At 41.1% G+C, this 17674-nt stretch overlaps 3 protein-coding genes across 6 annotated transcripts in view; 1 reads left to right on the top strand and 2 right to left on the bottom strand.

Moving 5' to 3' along the window:
- The window catches only part of HEATR5B (HEAT repeat containing 5B), a 55440-nt gene extending 51622 nt beyond the window's left edge, over window positions 1–3818 (bottom strand). The window contains exons 1-3 of the mRNA XM_064708762.1: window positions 3545–3818; window positions 884–1052; window positions 251–462 (exon numbers count right to left, since the gene is read on the bottom strand). Coding sequence (XP_064564832.1) covers window positions 251–462; window positions 884–1009 — 338 coding nt within the window. The 5' untranslated portion in view covers window positions 1010–1052; window positions 3545–3818. The remainder of the gene's footprint in view (window positions 1–250; window positions 463–883; window positions 1053–3544) is intronic.
- A 42-nt stretch (window positions 3819–3860) lies between these two features.
- Window positions 3861–12214, top strand: GPATCH11 (G-patch domain containing 11). Its single transcript, XM_064708761.1, has 9 exons — window positions 3861–4249; window positions 4350–4576; window positions 5426–5467; window positions 5551–5671; window positions 6385–6475; window positions 7623–7727; window positions 8458–8539; window positions 9141–9226; window positions 11899–12214. Exons 1-8 carry the CDS (start codon window positions 4203–4205, stop codon window positions 9194–9196), a joined length of 771 nt encoding a protein of 256 aa, XP_064564831.1. The 5' UTR covers window positions 3861–4202; the 3' UTR covers window positions 9197–9226; window positions 11899–12214.
- The window catches only part of EIF2AK2 (eukaryotic translation initiation factor 2 alpha kinase 2), a 22416-nt gene continuing 16782 nt past the window's right edge, over window positions 12041–17674 (bottom strand). For all 4 annotated transcript variants that reach the window (XM_064708755.1, XM_064708759.1, XM_064708758.1 and 1 more), the window contains 4 exons: window positions 15982–16107; window positions 15312–15407; window positions 12279–12341; window positions 12041–12176 (listed from right to left, as the gene is read on the bottom strand). In XM_064708755.1, the coding sequence (XP_064564825.1) occupies window positions 12057–12176; window positions 12279–12341; window positions 15312–15407; window positions 15982–16107 (405 nt within the window). In that variant the 3' untranslated portion in view covers window positions 12041–12056. The remainder of the gene's footprint in view (window positions 12177–12278; window positions 12342–15311; window positions 15408–15981; window positions 16108–17674) is intronic.

The following is a 17674-nucleotide window of genomic DNA, read 5'->3' as shown; positions in this document are numbered from 1 at the left end:
GAAGAGTCATAACAGTACCTGGCCTAGAGAAAATCATTTCACCTTCACAGAGACATGCATGTGTCACCTTGCAGTCCTGCCCTCCACAACCTCAATCCAGCACTTTTCTCTGCTACCTGTATCAGGCATATGTAACTCCAAACAACCACACAAAATATAAATAAACATAGTGTGCACATATACAGGCAGGTTCTTCTGTAATATCCAGGACCACTTGGCTTAAAAATCATTCCCCTTTCCCCAAACATACAGTTTAGTGGGCAGGTAGGCTGCAGTGTCATCTTTGCTCTTGATGATGTCATTACACTTGTCAAGTGTCTGAAAAACAGTAAATGTGTCTCCAATGCTGTAGAGAGCAGCCAGATTTTTTGCAAGCAGCTTCCGTGTGGGTGGCCCAGGGGAACTGCTGATGAGTCCTGTTAGCTGTTCTACAAGTTTCTTCTGTTTTTCCTTGACATCTGTCTGTTAACAGATCAAAAATAAATAAGAAAAGTAGTTTAATCCACTGCGTAATCCAGAAAAATCTACAAGAAATGGAAGTAAACTTTATACCACTCCCAACTGTATGTAACTCAGCAAATTGTCTCAGAGAGATATGAGATGCATTCAACAACAGCAGAGACAGATGCTAAATGCTCAGAATTAGCTGCTGTCCTATTTCATTTTTACTTTTTAAAAATACTTACCAGCTGCCTACTGACTGCCTAAAATTAAACATTTAAAATCTACAAATTAGCACACAGGCTCTTCAGGCTGAATCTGAAACCATACAGGTACCATCTGGCCATTACCTGTAAACTTTCTCTGGCATGAAATTAATACAAATGCTTTTTTAAAGAAATTTTATTTAGAAATAAGGGAAAAAAAAACCCCATTAAATTACCTTGTTAGCAGCTACCAGCACTTTATCCAAAAATCTCAACCATTCAAAGATAAAAACTGGTCTCTTTGCTTCTGTGATTTGAGCTAATGCTTCCTCATTCAGTAACAAACTATGAGCCAGCTCCATAATGGGTTGAATTCCAATTTTATTGCAAATTTGTGTAGAAACTCTAAAATAAAAATGCAAATGTTAGTATAAAGTACAGTACATCAGTACAAAGCTTTGAAAATCAAATTAAAATATTCAGCTTGCTTAGACTTAGCTAAATAGTCCCACATAAAAGCTACTCACATATTTACAAACTGAGTCCATTCATTAGTATTTCAGGGAACAGAACTGTTAATTGTAAAAAGTGCACCTACAGGCAATTTCAGGGCACAAACTCTCAGCCAAGAAAAATATACCGAAGTCCCTGTTTAAAGAAGGTAAAGGAATCATCTCACTGGCTCCACTTACATGAAAGAGAAAAAGGATTGTTGCAAGTCAAGATCCTTGAGCACACTCCCAAAGCTGGGGCATGAACCTGGCTCCCTTCTCCACACCCTCCAACAGCCAAGCTGAGAAGATGAGCCTGACACAAGCAGGAATGTCCAGCCAACACAAGTAGGAATATCCAGCCAACACAAGTTTGGGAGAAGCAGGAACAGGGATAGGATTTGGCATCAGTGACCTAAGATTTCCCTTATCCCACTAGTCTTGCTTTAAGTGCTGGACAAGCAAGATCCCTGAAATCCTGCAACCTTAGGGCTGACAGCCCAAAACACAAGCAGCAGCCAAACTACTGCAGGTCTCCCCAGCAGGAAAATCCTGCAGATGGAACACTGGTGATCCTGCTCAATCAGTGGGGCTGGCATCAAAGCACTACCAAAAGCACACTGTCAGTGCAAGCAAACGCTCTGCCAACGTCATCTCAGCAAACCACCTGAAGAAAAGTGTAGCTATGGAATGCAGAGCTGACAGAAGGAAAAAACTCAAAAAAATTACCCAAAATCAAAACATTAAATCAACAACCTTCAGCAAATAGAAACCCAAGAAGCAAAAAAGCAACCCAACCCCAAAACCTGAATAGAGAGATGCTGAAACTAGGATCCCAGGCAAAAAAGGAGAAAGCAACACAACTACAGACTATTATGTAAGACATCAGCTTTCAACAGGCATCATCTTTTGACAGCTGCACTGCTCCACTTTTGCTCTCAAGAGCTCTCAGCTGCTTCCTCATTCATGATCTTAAAGTTAAATGAAATGGCTTAAATTGATTTTTTTTAAATAGTCCCCAACTGAGACATTAATAAGAAGACATATTAATGCCATATTATTAATGATGTATTATTCTAAATCCACCTTAATGATGAAACGAAAGCATCACACTGTATTTAATGCTAAGGTTGTTCTCTGCACTTCACCTTGCCTATTTCTCACAGAATACAGTACCAGCAAAGGTAGAAGAGCCACATATGGAAAGAAGCACACACAGACCTCCCTAACTCCTCTGAAGACATTTTCCGTTGTGTTTTTTTGTTTGTTTGTTTTTTCTTTACATTTATAAAGAACTGAGAAGGCATTGCCTGTCAGTAACTCAGCCACATCACCTCAAAACACCTTTACACGAGAGCAGAGACACAATGAATGATGGCACTGTGATTCTTTGGATATCATCCCAGAGATCTGCACTGCTTGTCACACCCACACAGCACAAAAGTACCATGAGCACTGGTGGACAGCACAGTTCATGATTCCTTTTCCTCCCCACATACAAGGTTTCATTTGCCCCTGGCCATAAGAGCCATGGACACCTTATGCACCTTCCCCACTTCATCTAAAATGTGGGAAACACAGGCTCTAAGCAACATACACACGGCTGTGCTGGTGAAGCACAAGGCATCAGACACAAGAATAATTACACAAATATTCAGCTAACTGAAGAGTCAGTCTAACACAGAGCTACTTACATAGACAATCCAAAGCTCACTGACACTGGCCAAAGGTTTGCTCCAAAAAGCAGTGAGAAGCCTACCGAGTTCCACCGATCCTGGCAAGGATCTTGCGGTGAATGTTACAAGAAATAAATACACTGTGATCTCCCGCGGGATGCAGAGCCAAAGCCAACCAGCAGCCAGTGAGGTATGCTGGAGCATTAGAGATTCCAAAACGTTCAGAGGTACTAAAATTCCTTTCTATTCCCCAGCTGTTTCCCTATGCCTAAATCAACTAGTTGTATCTTCATCATGCGGGGATTTCAGTGAAGTGATAAAGCCGAGAAACAGGCAACTTTAGGCGAAGCCACACACTCCTGAAGGACTCCAGCAGGTGAAAACGTTTTCGTTCCTGGGTCCTCTACCTGTATCGGCTACTTCAGTAAGCTGCAGCAGCTCTCAGGGCATCATGCCTGGCTCTGAAAGCCCCTCAGGAGGTACCGCAGCGGTGCAGTGCCGGCCGTCAGGGATGGATGCTCAGGCAATGCCGCTGAGGAGCCGATGCCAGGGAAACGATGCCCGCTGCTTTCCCAGCGCTGCTTTCCCAGCGCTGCTTTCCCGGCGCTCACCCCCTCACGCGGACGCGCACAGCGACCCCCACACCTCGGCCAGCGCCGAGGGGGAGCGCGGAGCCTGTCCCGCTCCGCCGCAGCCGCCGGCCCGCACCGCGCCGCTCACGGTCACTTACGCTCCTCCCGAGCGCCGGCCGCGTCCCGCCAGCTCCGGGCTGCACCAGGCGCGACACCGCGGCCCCGGGGGCCGGTCACGGTCACGGACAGGCGTGGGCGCGCTGCGCCCCGCTCGCCCTCGGCACCATCACCGGTGAGCTCGGCCGCTTCGGCCCCCGCCGTGCCCGGCTCCGGCGGGCGATGAGGGGCGCTGAGGGGGACACGGGCGGCGCTGCCCCGAGCCGGCCCCGACGCAGCCCGGTCGCGCGGAGGCACCGCGGCCGTGCAGCAGGAAGCGGGAGAGGCGCAGGCGCCGGCGGGCGGGGGCGGCCCCGCGCAGGCGCCGCGGAGCGGCCGGGCCGGGTCGGGCCCGGTGGGTGCGCGGTTCCCGGGCTGCTCCCGCCGCTGTCCCTGCTCCTGGCGCTCGGCTGCAGCTCGCGGGGGCTCCCGGGCGTGGAGCGGCGTCGCGGCCGCCCGTGGTGGTCGTAGCGGAGCCCCGGCAGACGCGCTGGGGGCTTGGGGGAGGGCGCGGGTACCCCGGCCCGGCGGGTTCGGGTGTTTTCGTCCCTCGGCCCCGCCGTCCCCCACTTCGCAGGGGACGCACAGAGAAATAAAATGCTCGGTGACGCGCACTGACGGTGTCCATAGGCGAGGCGTCGGCATAGAGGCGTGCTAAGCATGGAAGGAGATGAAGAGGAAGACTATATGTCTGATTTATTTCTTAAGTAAGTAGGCAGGTCTTTTTTTTCACCCCTCTTAAGTGATTGTAAACCTGTTGAAAAAGGAAAACACACGCTAATATTTGCTGGAATTACTAACCCGCAGACAGGATGTCAGGCCAGGCTTGCCCATGGTGAGGCGGGTGAAGGAAGCTATTCAGAAAGAAGAAAAGCAAAAAGAAGCCAATGAGAAGAACAGACAAAAAAGCATAAAAGAAGAAGAAAAAGAGAGACGTGACTTGGTACTGAAAAGTGCATTGGGCAACGAGAACAAAGGCTTTGCTTTGCTCCAGAAGATGGGCTACAAGAGCGGCCAGGCCCTTGGCAAAAGTGGTAAGTTTGTCGCTCTCTGGAAGTGTATGTCTGTATTCAGTTATACCTTAATATTTTACAGACTGCAGCTGTCACTTCATTTGTTGACAGGTCAGTAAGTGCCTCTTGGAGAGCCATAGCATTACAGAACTGTGAAGGTGCCATGACAGAACAAAATATGAGAGCAAATCCCTACAACTGAAGTAAAAATAGTACAGACTGTTGAGGGATGCAGGGGACAAGCAGCACTTTCAGCTCAGTAAGTGCACTTGTGTACCTTCATACCTACAGGAATTGCATTAAGGATGTTTTGATGGTTTTGCAAAGGTAATAGTGTTCAAAAAAACCATCAGACCCTCTTGAAATTTATAGGTGGATTTTGAAAAAGAAACAGTGCACACTGGCCTGCCCTTATGAAGCCTTAATGGATGAAGTAAAATCAGTAAAACAAGGAATTAATAACTGCTGTGCCAGTTCAGCATCTCTGGCAGACAACCACAATGAACTGGCCCAGACAGACTCTTTTTATTCTTCATCATTGTTGTGAGATTGCAGAATGAAAAGCCTCCAGAAGGCAGTAACAAAGCAGTCTTCATCACAGGCATCTTGCACCTGTCACGTCAACGCCTTTTCTTTCACTTTGGTCCTGTCACAAAAAAGTACATAGGATTCCAGCAGACAAGCCAAAAAGAGAGGGACTTTCCAGTACAGCTGTGTCATTTGTAGTGCACTAAATATATATTGATTGGGAAACTTTCAGCTTCCAAGCAAAAAGATCACAATAATGGCAAATGCCTACTTGAATATACTGCACAAATCATTGTTTGAAAAATCTCTGGTTTTTAAATTGACTTTTTTTTTCTCTCACAGGAGAAGGCATTGTTGAACCTATTCCTCTGAACATAAAAACAGGTTTGTGGTGCTTTCTGATTTATTTATTTAGTTATATATCAGAGCTTCTCAACTGCTTACATTCATCTTTTAAACTTACATAGGCAGAAGTGGGCTTGGTCATGAGGAATTAAAAAAGAGAAAAGCTGAAGAAAAACTGGAAAACTATAGACAAAAACTCCATATGAAAAAACAAGCAAATGAACAAGCTGCAGATCAGTTCAGGTAAAGTCATACAACTGATATTCCAAGGAATGTCTAAATAGCAATTCTTTTGCTGGTGTTTGGCTATTCTTTTAATGTGCTAGTATTTTTGAATGTTTTGAATGAAAGGTGAGAGTTACAATACAGAGTAATTGTTTCTCAGTTCTAAAGCAAAAGCAGATGAACACTGTAATGCTAAAAGCATGTGCTGCACCTTTTAGTTTTGTAATTGTTAATAAGGCAAACAGCATAGATACTAACTTTTCTCAAGTCATGTGCAGCTTTTTTAATTGGAGAAACATATTTTGAAATATAAAATCCACAGATATTCCTGAGCACTGTTGGTATAATGGTTTTAAAAGTCAGGGTACATTTTTAAAGATTGTAATGTTTTGGTTTTCTCCTGATCTTCTTGTAATATGTGGAGAAACTGAGGAAAGGCTCTATCTTTTGCAGATGTTTAGTGGACCAGTTTTTTATGTCTTAGGAAAACCTAATGAAGAAAGAGTGTAGTGTGGTCAGAAAAGGTATCTTGAAGGTGTAATTCCCAAGAAATACAAGTGTGCTCCCACAGAAATAATGTCAGAATGACTTCTTAAACTTCAGTGTTGTTCTGAGAAAATTAGTAATTGTCTGAGAAAATTAGTAGGAATAGAATCTTAGATTTTGGGGTTTTGTAATGCATCTGTCACTGTGTGGCTGCCTGCTTATTTATTTTTGCTTGTTCTTAACAGAATAAGATTCAAAACCAAACAAGAAGAACGTAAGATGGAAGGGGACCTGCGAAAAAGCCAGAGGGCCTGCCAGCAACTAGATATGCAAAAAGTGAGACCTGGGGGATTTTCTGGAGGGTTGGAAGGAAGAATTAAGAGGTTAGAGATACAGGCTGCAGTGTAGTGGTTCAGTTCTTGGAAGTTCTCTGAAACTGTGGGGTGACTAGTGTAAGTCTTAGTGTTTGGCAACACTTCAGTCCTCTTAAAATATTTAAAAGTCTATGTCTGTACCATTAAGATAGTTGAAGGTGCACAACAACCTCATGGTAACTTAATGAGGACCTGTGGTTTTGCTTCTGGATTTTTGTGCTTACTTCTGAGCTGTTTGCATATCTTCCAGTAGCCAGTATCAGGCCTTGCTATATAATGGTGCTGTTTGCTTCAAGTGAGGGAGCAACATCATCTGCAGTGATTGACATTGGGAATGGACTTTGGAAGTCATTGTGTTCAGCCTTTCTCATCAAGCAGAGTCACTTAAAGCAGGTTGTCCAGGACCAGGCAGATCTTTAGTACCTCCAAGAATGGGGATCATCATTGAGGGAGTCAGCAAATTCACCAAAGTAGCATTAAAAGCAAACAAAAAAAGCTACACAAAACTAAGTATCTTCCACCTGCAAGGAATAACATGGGTAATAGTAGTGAACCACTATGAATTTTTGCCACTGGAAAACTTAAAGGGTTCTTTTGCCCCCCTCTATTAACCAGGTAGAGGTTAATACCACCTCATAATTTTTGCTGAGATTATTCAATATTACTTAGTTTGCTTCAAATGAAGTCAGCTAAATTAAGCTTAGATCGTCCTTGTTTACTTTGCTTCCTTTAACTTTACCTGAGGTGAATTATGAAGCACTGTGTGATCTCTTGATAACATAACTTGGGGCATATCTTCAACTGATAAACAAGGGTATCTGCTCACAGGCTTGGTGTGAGATTACATTGCTGTGTAGCCTTGCACATACCAAACATAGATGAAACAGAACTAGATGTTAGCATTGGCATTGTTAAAAAAAAAAAAAAGTGAAAAAGTTTAAGAAAGTCTTGTGGACTGCTGTACATACCTGCAGCTTTAGCAATTTTTGGTTATACTACATGTGCAAGTTTTAAAGGCTAACAGCTCACTTCCTAGAAATTAGTTTTATCCAGCATTTTACAAGAAACCGTACAAAGATAATTTCCATTTAAATCCCTTGTTATTTAAGGATATTGATGTTCCCAAGGAGACTTGGTTTTGGATAGAACCTGAAGAGGAAAACAAAAAGGATGAGGAAGATGAAGAAGATGAATGCACAAGCTCAGACTTAAGTGTAAGTTTATGCTCTTCAACTGAATTAATTGCTCAATTCAAAATTAAATTTAATATTCCTTGAAACAGTGTGTATCTATACATACATGTTTCCCACACTCTAGTAAAGGGTCTCTCTGCAATCCCAGAGCACTGACTTTCATAGCAGTTACATGCTAAATTATAACATATTAAACCAGTGATATATTGCTCATGTGTTTTGAGGCTGATCTTTGAAAAAATTAGCCTAGAAATTAAATTTTAATTTTTTTTTTGCCTTAGCCAAGATATACAAGATCACAGATACTTGCTTTTGAGTTTTAATTTTGGTTGGAAGTTTAGAGTCACTAATTTCTGAAAATGCTTCACAGATTATCTCAAGATGGACATTGGAAATACATATTTTTAAGAGCTAGGTTACACAGCTGTTGTTAGCCTTATGTGTTCAATTGGCAGAGATTAGATATGAAAAAATCCCCAGAAGATACCATATACATGAAATCAGGGAGCTAAGTAATATTTTTAGCTCTCTGGTCAGTGCAGGTTTTTAGCGGGAAAGAAGGACTAACTTTCCAGAGATCATGAATTCCTGTGCACTCTTCTACAAATGTGGGAAACTTCATGACTTACTGAGCTCCAGTATTGTAATGTGTACAGCATTAGGTTAAACACTTGGTTTTAGCAAACCAGTAGCTCAAAATGGTTTATGTCATGTGAGGCCCAGGTCATCACAGAGCTGTACATATCTCTAGGTATCAGAAAAGCTGCACATCCTGACGGCCTATTTGAGAGAGGAGCACTTCTATTGCATTTGGTGTGGAACAACCTATGAAGGTGAGAATGAGCCAAGCTTTTGTAGGTGCTTTGCTTTGCCTATGCAGCTAGACTCCAGCTGTAGAATATCGCCTTGGTTTTTCTCTTTTTCTCTTTTTTCTCTTTTCTCTGCAGCTTCCAAATCTACATAGCAAATTTACCTTCCAGGCTGCTGGTTTTTGCACAAAGCTTTGTACATATTGTTATTGTGATTGCTAGGCAAGTTTTAGGTTTATATGCAGAAAAACTGAAAGCAAACAAAAAAAAAACACACCCACACACAACAAAACACAGCAAACCATACTGAAATTTATTTGAATTTATATTAAAATTTAATTAGTTTTGAGAAAACATAATTCAGATATTAAAACCAATACCATAAAAAGTTGCAGAAGTTGGCAGGTGTTTCTGAAACAATTAGAACACCATCCACTTTCACAACACCAAAGTGTAGAATTTGTTTTTGTTTTTAAATTTGTTTTAAAACAAATTTGAGAGTTACTAACTTGTAAACCTTGAATTCTATTTAATCTGTTCTACATGGATTCTAGAAATACTTCTAGCAACCATTTTTTCCTTCCCTGAGCTGCAATTACTCACTTTTTTCCTGCTTATCCTGTAGACTCTGAAGATTTATCTTCAAACTGTCCTGGAGACAGTGCTGCAGATCATGACTAAAGCCAGTCTAAAGGAAGAAGCCCTAGATAAGTATGTATAATTCATAGTATTTTTTAAAAGGCTTGGAGCTATGCCATACTCAAGAATTCATACCAAAGTATGCAGAAGAAGAGTTTAAGTTGACAAGCTAAATTCATGTTTTCTGTTTGATGCACAATTTAATAGGAATTAAAAGTTGGTATTTGTAATTGAACTTACATAATTGAGAGGTAGGTTCAGTCTCTCACATCGTTGTTTATGCACTGTCCAACTGGTAATAAAATTCAAGTATGAGTAAAGGCATAATTATTGGCCAATCACTTTATTGCATAATGTGTTAAACCAGGTTTTTTCATCTTTACAGAGATGCCTAAATACCAGACTGGTTTTGCTTACTATCTTAAACTTGATGGGAAAAAAAAAAACTTGTGAAACATGACAGTGATATTACTTGAACCAATATTCTGTTGTATATAAAGATGAATATTTTCCATAATTAAATAGAATTAGATCATGATGGTGGGTTTTCATTTTTTTTACCTAAAAATAAAAGATCTATTAAAATGTATTTTATGTAACAGCAGTCGGTACTATAACTAGCCATTTATAAAAAGTTAATGATGAAATATACAAATACTATGCACGGAAAATATATCAAAAACTCCTGGTGCAAACTACTGTTACACACTGGTACAGTATTACTTAACAGGAAGAAAGTAATGATACTACTTTGCTCTGTCCAAAAACTGTAAAGGAAATTCAGCCAAGAGATTGTCCATTTTCATATTATGAATAGTTTCATAGAATTGTTTAGGTTGGAACAGACCTTTAAGATCATCAAATCCAACTATGTGTTAATTTTATATAGATAAAACAATTATATATTTATATAGATCAAATTTATTTATATAGATTAAACATATTTTATATGTTTATTTTTATATAACCAATAGATTAAAGAGAAGAGAAAGCAGCAATAGTAGTATTCTGTCTGTAAGGATATATAATTTCTCACAGATCTTGACCACTGCAAAGAAATACTAATTAGTTTAGCATAGTGAAATACTTTATGTATGCCAGTCAAGGATAAGGTTAGGAAAGCATAAAGCCCTGATGGAATTCAATCTGGCCAGGGATGTCAAGGAGAAAATTAGATTCAAGAAAATCTGAAGAACCTAGAGGTGCGCAAGTCCATGGGACCTGCTGACATGCATCCACTGGTCCTGAGGGAACTGGCAAATGAAGTTGCTTGAGCTGGAATTGTTCAGCCTGGAAAAGAGAAGGCTCTGCAGAGACCTTAGAGCAGCCTTTCAGTACCTAAAGGGGGTTGCCAAAAGAGCTGGAAGGGGACTTTTTCCAAGGGCATGTAGCGACAGGACAAGGAGGAATGGCTTCAAAGTGAAAGGCTGAGATAAGATACTGGGAAGAAATTCTTTACTATGAAGATTATGAAGCACTGAACAGGTTTCCTAGAGAAGCTGTGGATACCCTGTTGCTGGCAGTGTTCAAACAAGGCCTTGAGTAATGTCATCGACTGGAAAGTGTCCCTGCCCAGGGTACGGGGGGTTGAAACTGGATGATCTTTAAGGTCCCTTCCAACCCAAACCATTCTATGATTCTATATATGTCATTCATGATAAAGAGAAAAAAAGAAAGCAGTGTAAGGCCTTAAAAATTATACAATCACATTCTTATTTAGCAACAAATACTTGCACCAGAACATCAGTAATTTCCCTCAGAATATAAACACTGTACTATTTCTTTTAGAGCAGTCACCCACTTTTAACCCATTTAACATATTAGAAAAAGCATACAGTACTTCACATATTACCTATTTTTTTGCTTAGAAATCTCTGCTCATTTGCCCTCATGGAGTTACATTGACCCCACATCAATGAACAGTTTGACAAGATAGAGCTCAAAGACAAGCCCCTGTCTTTTCACAAATGTGCCTCTCTTTTCACAAATGAAGAGTGGCAGAGAACCTGCTGTTCCCTTTTGTGGGGCTGGCAGTGAGCACACCAGAGATACTAAGTACAGTTATTCAGGATTAGGCATGCCTCAGTATTACAATAAGGGACTAAAACCTAGAAGCATGGGAATGTTTAAAGTGCTCTTTCAGCCAAGGATTTCAAATGGTTACTACTGAGGCAATTTTCCTATAATGAAGAGAATTGTCCTATATTAATAGCACCTTGAATGTTCCTTTCCAAAAAAGACACCATAAAAACCTAAAGTTTTCCAAAATTGAGCTTTGTTCTAAATTAGATTTCCTAGAAGCTGAATGTTTAACATTTAAAGAAATCCTCATTTTACAAGTTTAAATTCTAGAGCACTGAAGGTGCTAGGTCATCAGCAGCTGTGGAGAGATAAGAAAACTTATAGTACTGAAATTCAGTGAAGAATAATGTGCACCTATTTCCTTTTCTGCCAAAACTAGCCTTGGTACTAATGGAGCATTCCAATAATTATTAACAGTATCACTGAACAAATCAGAAAGGTTTGAGTCACATACCACCAGACAGCAGCTCTTCCATGGAAAGCAATAGATAACCTTAAGGGCTAATGGGTGCAGCACATGCAGGGATTTAGCACAACCCAGTTAGCACTTTAGCACATCAACATGATCTCAAAGGGGAAAAGGAGCAGGTACTCATTGTGCAAAACAGTCCAGCTCATCCACAACCTATGTTTCCTGGTAAAAACTGTGTGATTTCTTGCAGACTTGCCCTGTCCTGGTTGCAGCTGGCAGATATAAATGGTGAAGTGGCCAAGGAAAAGACACACCCCAAGTCTTGCTGTTGCTTCCGACATCTGTTGTCATTTCACCAATTGTAATAAATTCATCAAACTCTGGATTTGACACAGCGTGAAGGGACATTCAATAAGAATAATTTCTAAGTGCCTTCTCTTTATCAACAGAATTAAGAAGGTCAAGTAGATGAGATATAGTGATTCTTCCAGAAGGATCTCTTGAAAGCATCTTTTTGATTATGGATGCCTGAAAAAAAAAAATTAAATGTCAATAGTTTGGTTTTTTTGGTGGTTTTTTTTTTTTGTTGTTTGATTAATACAGTACCAAAAATATATTAAAATCCCATACCTCTGCTGGAAATTGATTTTTGAAGTACTCTGGAAGTTCACCTTCCCTAGCAGAAGACCATACCTGAAATACATAAAACAGAATAGTTTTGGTATGCTTTCATTTGTTATGTTTTGTATCTCCACCTTATAACCCATATAGTTTACTGAAGTAGTTAGGAAAACACAAATCTATAGGATATGTAAGGCTTCAAAAGGTAACTGTAAACAGTTTGAAAGTTGGGGCTTTTTTCATTTAGTTGTGCTTTGGTTTGGTTTTATGGCCTTTTCATCAATTATTTTCCATTTCTAAACTTAAAAGCTTCACACACAACAATTGTTTCAATCTTCCTCTATTTCAGAACCATTATCTTTCTTTCCTTAATTTAAAAGTAATGGATTTATATTGTCTAATGACATTGAAAGAAAAGAAAAAAGCAAGACAACTGAATTTCTGTTTCCAAGCCAAGCAGGTGTGCTTCCTCCTTTTTATCATATCCAGTACCACACATTTATTTCTATGTCATTGCATAAAATGCTACATGGACTTCAAAGCAACTAAAAAAAGATTTGCCATTACGTGCTTTAGAACTGGCTTTTAGTTAATTTATTTTCTCTGTGACAGTGTCTCTCACAACATCCTGATAGGCAAGCTCAGGAAGAGCAGGCTGGACAAATGGATGGTGAGGTGGACTGAGAACTGGCTGAACAGCAGGTCCCAGAGGGTCACACTCAGCAGGATAGGGTCGAGTAGGAGGCCTGTCACCAGTGGTGTCCTCCTAGCTTCAATACTGAGCCCAGTACTGTTTAACTTGTTCATCAATGACCTGGATGAAGGGGCAGATGCCTCCTCAGCAGGTTCACTGATGACACAAAGCTGGGAGGAGTGGCCAATGCCCCAGAGGGCTGTGCAGGCCTTGGGAAGGACTTCAACAGGCTGGAGAGATGGGCAGGGAGGAACATTGTGAGATTCCACAACAGGAAATGCAGAGTCCTGCACCTGGGGAGAAATAACCCTGGGCAGTAACACTGGCTGGTGGCTGACCTGCTGGAAAGCAGCTCTGTGGAAAAGGACCTGGGGGTCCTGGTGAGCAACAAGCCATCCATGAGCCAGCAGCGTGTCCTTGTGGCCAAGAAGGCCAATGGAATCCTGGGGTGCATTAGGAAGAGCAGTGCCAGCAGCTCAAGGGAGCTGATCCTGCCCCTCTGCCCAGCCCTGCTGAGGCACATCTGCAGTGCTGAGTCCAGTCCTGGCTCCTCAGGACAGGAGAGACATGGAGCCCCTGGAGTGGCTCCAGTGAGGGTAACAAAGATGATTGAGGCTCTGGAGCATCTCTCTAATGAGGAAAGGCTGAGGGAGCTGGGCCTGTTCAGCCTGGAGAGAGGCCCTGAGAGGGGACCTCATCAATGGCTGTGAGCACTGAAGGGAGGTGCCAGGAGGATGGAGCCAGGCTCTGCTCCGTGGTGCCAAGCAATAGCACAGGAGGCAATGGGCAGGAACTGATGCACAGGAAGCTCCACCAGAACATGAGGAAGAACTTTACTGTGTGGGTGACTGAGCACTGGAACTGACTGTCCAGAGAACTTGTGGAGTCTCCCTGACCGGAGATACACTGGACACAAGCCCAAGTAATGTGCTCTAGGGAACCCTGCTTGAAGAGGTAGGCTGCACTAGATGACCTGCAGTGGCCCCTTCCAACTTCACCCATTCTGTGATTCTGCAAGTGGCTTTCTGGGTAAAGAGGGCAGTCTGCTTAATTCATTTGCTGTTAACTAGTGTAATGTCTGCCTGAAGATGACAGTCATGTTCTTGGACTTAGCTGTGTATCCTGAATCATCAGCTATCCCCATAAGCCTGGCATAGCAAGCCCTTTACAACTGCTATCCAGTAAAACAACAGCTCCCATGAACTTGGAGTTTTTTCCCTTCTCTTTAGCAGTAGCTTCAGGCCTGTGACCTTACCTGCTGGGGATCAATAACTGAACCAGTAACTCAGCACAGAATAATCAACTTTGCTTTTACATGATGTTTTTACAGCAGGGCTTGGCAACACTAGAGTTTGTCATGTTCCATTAAGTGAAATTCTTTCTGACCTAATGGAGCAGCTGAAGACCATCCTAGGACTTTCTATCCACATAACCTTCCCACCTGCCTGCAGAGCACAAGGTTATAGTTTGAGGAAATGGTGCTTTTCCAACTGTAAACACCATGGAACTGCGCATGCATTTGCAGTCAACTGTGAGCAGGAGCAGAAGATCTGAGGAAGTACTGCAAGGTGGCTGGAGAGAGCCAAGTTGAACAGACACACTGGTATGATCTTCTCATACTGGCAAAAGGATCTGGCTGTTCAAAAGCTGAATCCAACCACAATTACTTTGGACAAGATACCCAGCAGCTACATCACTGTCCTACCAATATGCAGGTTTGCACATAAAAAGCTCAACGCACATACAGGATACCTTTTAAAAAAAAGCTTAAGTAACATGGGCTTTCTTTTTGAAATAATATCTGTTTCACTTAAAGTAACATGTTCCAAATCACTTTTGTTTTCATCTTGGAAAACTGCAAGGGTTTTGATTTGGTAGAAACTCTTCTTGCTCCACTGTACAGTGAAGACAAGAACATGGCAGAGACAAAACTCACCCATCCATAATTTTTGTTTTCTAAAATTAGAAAAACATTCCCTTTAAATTTCTGATTCAAGAAAAAATTTATAAGAAACTTGACATCCTTTTTTGCATGACATGATCCTTTAACATGCTTGGGCTTTGGTGTATATGTAGTAGGACAGAAGTGGAATAAACTGTAGTATTTCCCTCAGTTATGACATTTCAACTGAGGTATGAGGATTTACAGGCTTTATGGAAATGAATTAAGGAAAAAGATATAAATAGAGATATTACTCAAGTTTAAGAGATTCCTTCTAGAACTATCAATAAGTGATACCAGCTATCAATACCAGATATCAATAAGTGATCTCTAGCTATCAATAAGTGATACCAGAAGCAAGGCAAAACAACAACAGTGGGAGTTTTTAAATTTAAAGATTACATACCTTACTTTTTTCATGAGCAGTGATTGCCGAAAGAATTTCAAACCAAATTAATCCCAAAGCATAAATATCTACTTCCCTTCCGTATTTGGTCCCAATCTAGAAAGATTAGAACAGAACAATACAAGTATCAAATCCAACTGGAGAACAGCACTTCCTAAAAGCAAAATTTGAAGTCAGCAGAAATTTCTACCCCAAGGCTACAGGACTGGCCCGACTCAATACCCTTCTAAGTTGTTAACCCTTTCTGCCTCAGACCTGTTAAATAGTGACTATTATGTCACACTGAACACCCTGAAATTAAGACTTCTACATACCTATACAGATAAAGCATGCCAATGTTGCCCTGTGACAAATAATGAAACAAAGAGAGAAGCTCAAATGATGCAATTAACAGGAGCCCTAAATTCAAATTTAAATATATGTCTGGCAGCCTGGTTTTACACGAGCATTCCTTACAGCATGCAGTGTGAGACTGTATGTTCACACAGGGCAAAAATCTTTACCACACTTGTGATAAAGCTTTCTCCACAGTACAGTTATTCTCTCATACAGTCATACCAGGGAACTTTAGGCAACTTGATTTATTATTGAGATTAGGATTGAGAACATCCAATGCTGAGTTTATAATGCACATCTAATTACAGAGACACTAATACAGCAGGACAATTACCTGTTCTGGTGCCATATACGATCTCGTTCCTCTGTTCTCAGTCAGAGTCTCAAATGCCACAGAAGTCACAAGACCAAAGTCGCCTATTTTTATTTTATTATCATGTGATATGAATATATTCTGAGGCTATTTTCATATATATAAATAAAAAGAAAAAAAAAATTACCAAACGACCAAGGTTTATCACCACACCAAGCATAATCAGCCACAGAAGTGTTTCCCTTAAAATCTGATGATTGTTCAGAAAGTAGCATTAACAAACTGATGGTGCAGAAAAAGGAAAAACTTAAATCAAGTTTTAAAAACACAAACTAAATTTTAAGTAGTACCTTCTGCAGTAACTGCATCTTTTTTTCCACTAGCTCAGTCATAGCCCTGCCATGTTTTAACGGCTCTTCAAATACAGTGTGCATATAACAGTCTATATCCCAAAGGGCTTTTCACTCTTCAATCCTACACAGAGCTTGATACACTTAGGCAAAGCATTTAGTCTTACATGGAATTCCACTCTAATCAGAGTTTCTCCTAGGCACAGAAGGATCATGTGTACTAAATGAAATGCAGAGTTAAGGCTTACTACATGTATCTCAGAGTATCATGTTCACATTAAACTTCCCCTTTTTAAATTTGACAGTGTCATGGCTTAACACAAGTTGGCAACTAAGCACCATGCAGTGTAATGGGAGGGAGAACCAAAAGTAAACTTGTAAGCTGTATTAAAAACAGTTTAGTAATAGAAGCAAAAGAAAAATTTAATAATAATGTAAATAATAACGATAATAAAAGGCTTTTAAAAACCAAAACAAGGAAAAACAAGTTATGCACAGTACAATTGCTCACCACCCACTGACTGATGCCAGATCCCCTTCCTGAGCCCAGATCAGCCCCTCTTCCATGTAAAAAAATCGTATTTTGACTTAAAATAAACACTACCTAGTAGCAACCAAAACATCAGTGTGTTATCAGCATTACTATAATACTGAACCCAAAACACAGCACTGTACCACCTACCGGAATTAACTGTATCCTAGCCTGCCACAGGGGAAGGGGAAGTGAGCAAGCAGCATGTGGATTCAATAGGAGCATTAAATGGGAGAACAGAACTCCTGATCGACCACAGCCTCATCCCTACCTCAGCTTGTAGAGCATGAGACTCCTAATCTCAGGGTCAAGGGTTTGAACCCCATGTTGAGCATCAAATATGGCCAGGGTGTGTAGGGGATCAAGTGAGGCACTTGTGGGTACACTGGAGCTGCCTGCTGTAAAGGGACTTCAGTCCCAGCTGTGAAGGTCTCTGGTGGTGGGAATTTGACTGCCAGAGTGGCTCCTGAGTGGTCAGGCAGGGAAGTTAACTTAACCCTAGGAATGCCACCACACTAATGATTTTTTTCACTAAATGAGTGATTTAAAACTCTGTAAGCAACATTATAGCTTCCATCCTGAAACCATTAAGGCTTTGTCCCTTGGAATCTTTGTACTGAAATAAAATCATCTTATGACTCTGCATATCTAGAGACTCAAAGTCTATCCAAAACTGTAGCACTCAAACATTTGTATGCATAGAAAAGTAACTAGAGGATGTTGTTTTCCAACACAGCACGTATTAGGATAGATAAACTACCCCTTTACAAAATGGCAAGAGCCACTTTCTAGACTCAACTTTGCTCTTTCCAATAGGCAGACTTGTGACCCA

This window comes from Zonotrichia leucophrys, chromosome 3, assembly GCF_028769735.1.
Source record: "Zonotrichia leucophrys gambelii isolate GWCS_2022_RI chromosome 3, RI_Zleu_2.0, whole genome shotgun sequence".
NCBI classification, from domain to species: Eukaryota; Metazoa; Chordata; class Aves; order Passeriformes; family Passerellidae; genus Zonotrichia; species Zonotrichia leucophrys.
This window is presented reverse-complemented; position numbering and strand designations above follow the sequence as displayed.